The sequence below is a fragment of the Hippichthys cyanospilos genome, chromosome 22 (assembly GCF_059441005.1).
Source record: "Hippichthys cyanospilos isolate Australia breed blue-spotted pipefish chromosome 22, RoL_Hcya_1.0, whole genome shotgun sequence".
Lineage (NCBI taxonomy): Eukaryota > Metazoa > Chordata > Actinopteri > Syngnathiformes > Syngnathidae > Hippichthys > Hippichthys cyanospilos.
Window position 1 is genome coordinate 5875001 of NC_142390.1, and position 9804 is coordinate 5884804.

A 9804-nucleotide genomic window follows, 5' to 3' on the forward strand; every position below is an offset into this window, starting at 1 on the left:
AATAACTGTTCTTATTATGTATTTCGGAAATAGTAATTTACCGTCATGTGTATCACACATGATACACATACCTGCACATGTATAAATATATGTAAATATAAATATATGTAAATATTTTTACATAATAATTGATTGCTTGATTCATTAGCTAAATATATATATATATATATATATATATATATATATATATATATATATATATATATATATATATATTTAATTATATATTTAATTATATATTAATTAATATATAATTAATAATTAACTATTTTATTATTGATTTATTTTGTTGATATATATATATATATATATATATATATATATATATATATATATATATATATAATCAAATGAACTTTACAATATTTGATTAATCAAATATTAAATGTTATATGCATTAATGACAAAACATTTATATATATACATTTTTTTTTTTTTTAATGTTAAGTGATTAAAAAAACAAAACAAAAAAAATAACTAAAGAAATGCGACTGCACCCGGCAAACCTTTTTGAAACCAATCAGTGGTTCGGTTATCGTTTTATTTTGACTTAACACCTCAAGGTAATTTCACAAACGACTGCAAAAATCTGAATTATTACTGTTGGGAGGCTGAAATTTGAGGAGTTCGATCATTTTCAGTCAACAATGCTTTGGAATAATTACTCGATTATTAAAATGGTTAAAGTCGATTCTTTTGGTCATTAATTAATCGATTTTTTTAAATAAAATGCAGAAAACAATGAACATATTTCAGTTACACTGAAAAAAATGCTTACTTCAAAAAAGACGACAATTTATTGACTCATAAATCGAAGTAAATTTTAGCCATTTATTAAAAAAATAAAAAATAAAAATTTATTCAAAGGGTTAAGTAAGGAACTCATAAAATAAACAACAACATTAACAGGAGGCGTGATTGCAAAAACCGGGATGTCCTCGAATGAGGACAGTAGGACTTGTTTGGATCGCATTGAGTCTAAAATCGCGTCCAAACGTTCGCGCAGGGCTTGCAGGCGGCTCAGAAGGACTCGCAGCTGAAAGTGATGGAGGGCCGCCTGAAGCAGACGGAGATCACCAGCGCCACGCAGAACCAACTCCTCTTCCACATGCTGAAGGAGAAAGCCGAGATCAACCCCGAGTTGGACGCCCTGCTGGGGAGCGCCCTTCAAGGTGCCCCCCCCCCCTTTCAATTTTTTCCACACCACCTTCATCGCCTTCCTCATCATCCAGCTTTCAATTATTCATTTGTTTGTTTGTTTTTTTTGTGCGTGTGAACTGAAGAACTAGCTTGCCTGTCGCCAGGTGAGTCATAGCTATGCCCCGCCCCCCCCACTTCCTTTTCCCATATGTCTCCGTCCATCATGAGCCTTTTTACCCTCCAGCAGCATTTAGAAAACAACCGACTAAACCTCGTATAAATGGACGTAAATATTAGCATGCGTTCTTATGGAAAATACTTTTTTTTTTTCCATTTTTAGAGAACGGAGACGAAAGCAGCAGCGACGAGTCCAACTCCAGCCCGGCTGCAGACGGCAGGTGAGATGACGACATAAATAACGTTGCACTTACAGTTTTAGCTAATGCTAGCTAAACTGATGCTAACTTTTAGCTAGGCAGCATATTTTACCGTCCTATTTTTTTTTTCACATTTTGGGCTAAAAGAGTCTGTAAAAATGGCCATGAATTGTTCATAATAATTAATAATGACGTTATTATAATATTTAATAATGAATTTTTAAAACGTTAATTTCATTCAAAAGTAATCAATTACTATAGGTAATAAATCATTACTTTAGGACTTAAGGTATCCAAACGCCAACATAATCAATAAGTTGAGACAGTTGTTTGCCAAAGTAAATTCTTCATTTTGTTACTGAGGTAAAAAGTAAATAACTAAAGTTACTTTAGGTACTAAGAAAATTTAATACTTGGGATACTGAAGTAATAAATCAAGGTAATCAAACACCCAAGTAATCAATGAATTTCGATAGTTGATTGCCAAAATAAAAAATTCATTTTGATAAGGTACAAAAGTAAACAGTTAAGTAAATAATTAGTTACTTTAAGCACTAAAATAATTTAATATTTGGGTACTCGAGTAGTAATGTACTTGAGCGGGTAAAAGTACTAAAATAATACGTTACTTAGGTAATCAAACACCAAAGCAATCAAGGAATTTAGACAGTTGTTTGCCAAAGTAAATTCTTCATTTTGATAAGTTACTAAAGTACAAAGTTCAGTAAATAATAACTAAAGTTACCTTAGGTGCTAAGATAATTGAATACTTGGGATACTGAAGTAATCAAACATCAAAGAAATCATTTAATTTTGATCGTAAATGATTCATTTTGCTCAGGTACTAAAGTAAACTGTTAAGTAAATAATAAGTTACTTTTGTCAATAAGATAATTGAATATCTGTGTTTACGAAAGCAGTAAAGTACTTTAGTTACTAAAAGTACTATGGTAATAATTTACCTTTTGTAATCAAACACCAAAGTAATCAATGAATTGAGATCGTTGATTGCCAAAGTAAATGATTCATTTTCATAAAGTACTAAACAGGGAAGTAAACAATAACAAATGTTACTTTAGGTATTAAGTAATTGAATACTTGAGGTACTGAAATAATTGATTACCTCAGGAACTAAGCACCAATGTAATTTAGGTACAATTACGTAACAAACGTAAACAAGTACTTTTAAGTAAATAAAGTAATCGATTGTTTTAGGTAAAGTAATTTGTAATTGGTCATTTTTTTTGCTGCTACGTTAGTCATGGATGCCCCGCCCCCTTTTCAATTATTGTCGGTCGGCTATTTTGATGCCGTTTCCTGATACGGTTTCAGCGCACCGCCGTCAGATCCGATCAAGTTCTGCGGCGACTCCCGTCCGAGAAGTAAGGTACCGTACCCCGCGCCATGATGCCGAATGTCCTATTTCGTATTCGTGTTTAGTTTCCGAGTCAAAATTTTTGATCCGTCAGGCTCGGAGAAGAACCGCCACCCAGATGGAACTTCTGTACGCCGTCGCCGGAGATCCGCCGTTCCACTCGCCCACCGGAGACTTTATGGTTCCTTCGCCGCCCCTCGCCGATCCGGGCCGGGAATCCCCGTCCTCTCTCTCGCCCTGCCCGTCCAGCGTGTAAGAGTTCACGATGGCCTCTCAAAAAAAAAATTTGGATCACTCACCGCTCTTGATTTGCGGCAGCTTCCGATCGAGATCGCCGACTGAGAGGAAGCAGCTTGAGCTTTCTCCTCTTAGCCGCAGGAAAATGGCCACACCTGCACCAGAAGACGCCAAAACCCGAGCAAATGACTCCGGAACCCCGTAAGAAGTCTTCGTAACGCATTCTTGAAGAAAAATAGTGCTTTGGCACCATTTTGTGACCAAAGAACTAGGTTGAAGTAAGGAGAGGAGCTTCGTTTTTGTCAATAGAAAAGTAATGCTTTGCTGCTGCATTATAGACAATTATAAACCGTGAGCACTGTACTTTTATTTTCTATAGTATTTTATAGTAGTTTTTTCTTTATTTGTATTTGTTTTTTTCAGATTGGATGAGTCTCCCATATATGGCGGCCATAGGTACACATCTTTACCTATTTTTAAAAAAGTACATAAAATGTTTTTCTTGTCCGATCCGACTCAAGAGAAAAAATATTGACAAAAACAGCGAGGTAAATATGTAATAAAATAATTTATAAAAGTAAGATAAATAAAATAAAGAAATATAAATAACTAAATCATTTAAAATGCATTAATAACAACAATAAAAATGAATAAACATAAAATAATGTCATAATATATTGCTTAATAATTTACAAAAGTATAAATTATAATGAAAAAATAAAAGTGAAATAAATAAGACATTTTAAATAAGTAAAAATTAAAATATGAATAATAATAAAGAAATAAATCATAATAAATAAAAACAAAATCATATAATATGTAAATAATTTTACTAAAATATATAAATAACATAAAAGTAAAATAAAGACTATATGATAAAAATAAAGTAATGTAACAAATTATAATGACGTAATAAAATATATAAAAGTAAAACACTGTAAATCATATAACATTTTAAATAATTATAAATAAAATATAAATGCAATTATTAATAAATAACTAATTCATAGTACAGTATACAAATTATTAAAAAATAATGATAAATACAAGTAAAATATATCATAATATATAAATAAAATAAATTATATAAATGACAATACTTTTAAAAAATCAGATATGGTCATAAATGAAAATCCATGAAATCGAGTTGTTGTAAATAAAAAGGCTATTTCTTATAAACTGCTCTGATTTGAAGAAAAACTGTGAGGAAAATGGCGAAGTAAACCTACAATAGAAGAATTTATGGCCATGAATAAAAATCCGCCATAGATTGAAGCCGCAATAATCAAATCCTCAATCAAATATGCCATAATATTTTTATTTTTAGGGGCGTAATCAACCCCGTGGCCCCGCCCAAAAGCGTCCGGCCGGCCAAGCTTCACTGCCTGCACGTCGCCGAGGGACACAGCAAGCCCGTCCTCAGCGTGGACGTCACCGAAGATCTGCTCTTCACGGGATCCAAAGGTAAATATCTCAAATTCTTCAAGTTCCTCAGCGCCTGACCCCATTGCGCAATCCCCCTTCAGATCGGACGTGTAAGGTGTGGAACTTGGTGACCGGTCAAGAAATCATGTCTTTGGTGGATCATCCCGGCAGCGTCGTCTCCGTCAGGTATCAACGATTCTCATTCGGTATCGTCTTTGATTTTACTCGCAATTTTTTTTTTTTGGTTTCGATCGCAGGTACACCTCCAGCCTCGTCTTCACCGTTTCCGCAGCGTACGTCAAAGTGTGGGACATACGAGAGAGCGCAAAATGCATACGCACGCTTATGTGAGTGTACCCGTCGACCATATACGGTCAAAGTATTCACACCGATTGTCCAATCGAGGTTCTCGGTTGCTTTAAGGGCATCGGGTCAAGTTGCTTCTAGCGACGCGTCTTCGTCTGCCAAAGCTTTCTCCATCCCTCCGGGAGAGAGTCAGATCAACCAAATTGCCATCAATCCCGCCGCGTCCTTCATGTACGCCGCCGCCGGGAATTCCGTACGCATGTGGGATCTCCGCAAGTAAGTTTTACACGACTATTTTTGACCTCGGCCTATTTTCTGCACTCCAAAAAAAAAAAAAAATGTATAAAAACGTTTTTGGAAGGGAATGAATTGGAAAAACTGTCAATGATTTTTTTACAGTGTTTATACAGGTTACAGCTTAGTCTAAAACTGAAAAAAGTAACCAAGTGCATTAAATTGCCTGAAACGAATCAAAAAAAATATGTAAATTCTAATTTTATTGCAATTACATTTAATATGACCAAAATGAAGCCTTTTTTCTGGGGTCATCAACCCCCCCCCCCCCCCCTTCCCCCCACCCCTCCCCCCCACTGGGGGCCTGCCCCACTATTTGAGAAGCACTTGTATAAAGCAAGAATTTTTTAAATCTTTTTTTTTCCAGCCCTTAACCAGTGCAAAACATTTTTGGATTAAAAAAAAAACTGCTGGAAAGGTATTTTACTAGGCAACTCCAGAAGAGATTACGTAACATCATCTGTTTTATATTTCTGGTGCATCCTCGAGAAAATTGCACAACTAATCGCAATGTGCGTTTGTATAAAACGTCACAAAACAAAACTATACAGTGTTTTGCAAAGGACTCACAAGAATGCAATTTTGCAATGAGGTGCTTCAAGTTGTAGTTGATTTGCTCTTAATTTGAAAATTGTACTCTCCCTGTCCTGGGAATAATTGGATATTTGTCTGTTTTGAGGTTTGCTTCCACGGGCAAGCTCACCGGCCATTTGGGAGCAATCACGTGTCTGACGGTGGACAAGTTAGGCAACGGGCAAGACCTGGTGCTCACGGGCTCCAAAGACCATCACATCAAAGTAGGACACACACACACACACAGCTCTGAATCAAGTCACGTTTTCCTCTTGTGTCCACCGACGTCTTCATTTATGCCTCAGTAAAGTTACCACATGAGGCATAATCAGAAAAGTTAGGATGTCCTCGAATGAGGACACCGGGACTTTGTCGGGTAGATCCAATGAGTCCAAAGATAAAGACCAAAAAATTTCACATCATTTATAGTGGACACAAATAAGGTATTTTCTATGTCCCAGATGTTTGAGGTGACAGAAGGAGCTCAAGGAAGCATCAGCTCCTGCAACACGTTGGAGCCGGCTCATCAGGATAGCGTGGAGTCGCTAGCCATGCACGGAGACTTTGTCTTCAGCGGCTCCAAAGACTACTGCGTCAAAAAATGGGACTTGGCTAGTCGTCGCCTGCTGCAGGTAAGCTGCAAGTTAATTTTATATATATATATAACGTAAACATACATTAAATAAATTGTTTTAAGTGAACAGTATTTTGTTACATTATGAATGAAAGAAAAACATTGCAAAAATTAAAACAAAAATAATAATAAACAGGGTCTCATTTGATTATTTTTTGACGAATAATATTGCGTCTGTTGTGACCTCACTTAACTCATTCACTGCCGCTGACGTCTCCAGACGTCAAAGATCAATTTGAACTGGGCAATGACGTTCATTTTTATGACCTAAAATTTTGTGCACAAACGGACAATAACGAAGGACAATTTTTGGTGCTATTTTCAGAACGTCAATTTGGAGAACATTTTGTTTGAAATTCGAATTGGATTCTCTCTCTCTCTCTTTCTGCAGTCAGTCTCATCCCAAACGGATTGGGTCAGCGCAATGGGCGTGGTCCCCGGTTCTTCGGCGCTGCTGGGCGGATTCCGAGGGGGGCTTCTCCGTTTGTGGCATCTTGACTCACTAGCGCCCCTAGGTGACATCCAAGGTCACGACAGCCCCATTAACGGCCTGGCTACCAACAGCAGTCACGTGTTCACCGCCTCCGAGTAAGTCCGCATGCTTTTTGCTCCAATTTCATTGCGGCACAATTTAATAACTCATTTCTTGTGTGTTATTACACCAAATAAAATTTGTTTTGTTCTCCCACAGCGACCGCACAGTGAAGATTTGGGAAGCCAAAGGATCTCTTGAAGATGGAGTCCATTGATAGCTTCAGAAAATCAACAACTTTGACTGATTTGGCACCATACTTCTATTAGAATTTTTTTTTTTTTTTACATTTCCGAATGCTGGATGGTGAAGGGCTTCACCAGCAAATCTTTTGGACTTTCTGTGTGCTGCTTTGTGTTTTTGACTGTGTGAATCCAAGGACCAAAAAAACTACTGAAGCTCTCTTATTCTCCTGCTAAAGCGGTAGCTGTTTTTTTCTGGTAACGGTGAATGCAACGCGAAGTTGTGATTTCATTATGAAGAACAGCTTGTTTTTGTCTCTTAAGTCTTCAATTCACCATCCCAAACTTCTTGAGTGTAATGTTGTTGCTGTCTTCCATCTGATTCCGATGTACAACAATCAAGTGAGGCTTGAGTGAATAAATTTCCAAGTTCTGAAACGATGAAGCTTTTTTTTAACTGTAGTTATATGCCGTGACCACATAGTGGCAGCAAAGTGCAGTGACAAAACCGATTTCAAAAATAATATACAGTATTAAATAAAATAATATAAAATCATTAAATAAATAAGCAATAAAATATAACAAATATAAAATAAAATTAAAAACGTTAAGAACACAAGTTTTTGAAATTTAAAATTATTAATTTTTAAAGAATAATTAAATCTTACATATTGTCACTTTCAGGTATCGAAAAAAAGCATATGGCAATTCCCGAGAGAAATTACACATTTTTTATTGCCAATTTCATTCGTGCAATTGCTAAGTTTGCCTGCAGCTTTTTTAAATCCCTTGTTTACTTATGACTAATATTCTGCTGGTCGATTTTTTTCCCCCTAAATTGGAAATAGAAAGAGGCGGAAAAGTAAAATTAACTCCCATGCTCGAAGGCACAAATGAATGCGATGGCACCATCAATATTTAATGTTCATATACTGGGAGCAACAATGTGTTAATTGGTCCCGTTGGAGCAGAGAACTCAGCTAGTCTATATGTCCGTGTACGCTGAACAAAAATAAATGAGGAAAAGTCTATTTCAATTATTTTTCTTCATTATGTTTTCAAGAACAACTGCTAATAAGCCAACATGTTGATTTGTCCCCCAAAACCAACATAAGAAAAAGATGCGACCACAAAAACGAAAGCAATGTTACACATAAATGTAAGCATATTTAAAAAAAAAAAACGTTGTTTAAAAAAAGACACAATATCAAGAAAAGGCATGCAAACTTAAAAGAAAAAACATATGCAAAACAGATGTAAATATGTAAAAATAAAATAACACTCCAAGTTAACAGTACGTGGCGGACATGACGTCACAAAGGTGAGCTATCACTTCCGTTGCGTGGTGTCTGAGGTGCGTTTTTTTATTTATTTTTTTAATTAGCTTCCATTTCGATAATGTGATTGCGTCTTTTATGGAAGCGTTTATCTTTTAATGTTTCCATATTTTGTTTGTTTTTATTGGTGTGTTTTGGCTTTTCTCATGAACCGTTTTTTGCAAATTTGCTCTCATTTTGTTGCGATTTATTTTGTATTGTTGCTATGTTTTAAATGTGTTTGCATGTTTGAAGTTGTTTTTTGTTCGTTTATTCTTGTGTTTATAGCATTCTGCTGCTTGTAGGCCGTTTTCCCCTCGCCGGTTAATCTTTTTGTTTCTTTTTTTCACATTATCTATTAGTCCTATTTGTGAATATAAGTATGAAATTTGAAACTTTCCTTGTGACTGATTCATTGAATTTTTTTAACTTGGTAACCTTTACGAGGTGAATGCTGTGTTTACATGTTGTTAACATATATGAAAACAACCGTAGCTATTAAAAAAAGTGAGTGACGCAATTATACGCCAATTATAAGATGCAATCAGCACGGTTCAGATGGACTTGGTCAATATCCAGCCTTCTCCTTCTTCCACTTCCCAAGTGCGTCTAAAAATACTGTCCGCTGCTGCTTTATGAGCAGAACTGATGAGCCGTGATAGTGCGGCTTGCTCACTTAATGCGCTCACAGCTCACCGTGTTCCCCCCTCGGAGCTTCATCACACTTTCACCAAGAATATTGGAAGGAGGAATTTTTTTCTATCTGCCTCTTAAAAGGCTTTTTACCTGTGAAATGACAGGATGTTTCGCCTTACAGAAATGACATCTGTGCCTCATTTGCGCGAACAATTTGGGAATAAACGGCAGTGAGGGTTTAAGGGGTGAGGGGTGTGCAAACTAGGGCCCGAGGGAGGATTTGTGTGCATTTTGAAGTGGTTCGTGAAAAAAAATCGGCCATTTCTAAAGCCTATCCCAGCTGACTTTGGGCAGAAGGCGGGGCACACCCTGAACAGCCAATTGCAGGGCACACAGAGACGAACAAACATTCACGCGCCCAATCACACCTAAGGACAATTTAATACAACTACTATGCATGTTTTTGGAGCGTGGGAGTAAGCCAGGGTGCCTGGAGAAAACCAACACAGGCTCGGGGTGAGCATGCAAACTCCACACAGGAAGGCCTTACCCAGCTGGGTCCCTAAACAATGAGGCGGACATTCTAACCACTGCTCCACCGAACCATGAGAACATCCAAGACATAACAGCAAAATATCTTATTGATATGATGTAGAGGGGCGGAGCTTATTATGCTAATGTCGATTAGTCATAGAAGCCCATTATTTTGGCTAAGTTTGGGTGTTTTTTTTTTTTTTTTTTTTTTGCATTTTCTTAATTAGCTTCACGAGCTGGAAC

The 9804-nt window shown here is 36.4% G+C and overlaps 1 protein-coding gene across 2 annotated transcripts in view; it reads left to right on the forward strand.

Moving 5' to 3' along the window:
* The window catches only part of LOC148405644 (kinesin-like protein KIF21A), a 24055-nt gene extending 16542 nt beyond the window's left edge, over window positions 1-7513 (forward strand). The window contains exons 23-37 of one of the 2 annotated variants that reach the window (XM_088406441.1): window positions 1007-1172; window positions 1284-1304; window positions 1481-1538; window positions 2850-2904; window positions 2987-3144; window positions 3211-3330; window positions 3553-3585; window positions 4457-4593; window positions 4656-4740; window positions 4812-4901; window positions 4978-5136; window positions 5834-5951; window positions 6189-6359; window positions 6753-6949; window positions 7053-7513. In XM_088406441.1, the coding sequence (XP_088262567.1) occupies window positions 1007-1172; window positions 1284-1304; window positions 1481-1538; window positions 2850-2904; window positions 2987-3144; window positions 3211-3330; window positions 3553-3585; window positions 4457-4593; window positions 4656-4740; window positions 4812-4901; window positions 4978-5136; window positions 5834-5951; window positions 6189-6359; window positions 6753-6949; window positions 7053-7110 (1626 nt within the window). In that variant the 3' untranslated portion in view covers window positions 7111-7513. The remainder of the gene's footprint in view (window positions 1-1006; window positions 1173-1283; window positions 1305-1480; window positions 1539-2849; window positions 2905-2986; window positions 3145-3210; window positions 3331-3552; window positions 3586-4456; window positions 4594-4655; window positions 4741-4811; window positions 4902-4977; window positions 5137-5833; window positions 5952-6188; window positions 6360-6752; window positions 6950-7052) is intronic. The other variant, XM_088406442.1, reaches the window with a different exon arrangement.
* Window positions 7514-9804: the final 2291 nt, after the last annotated feature.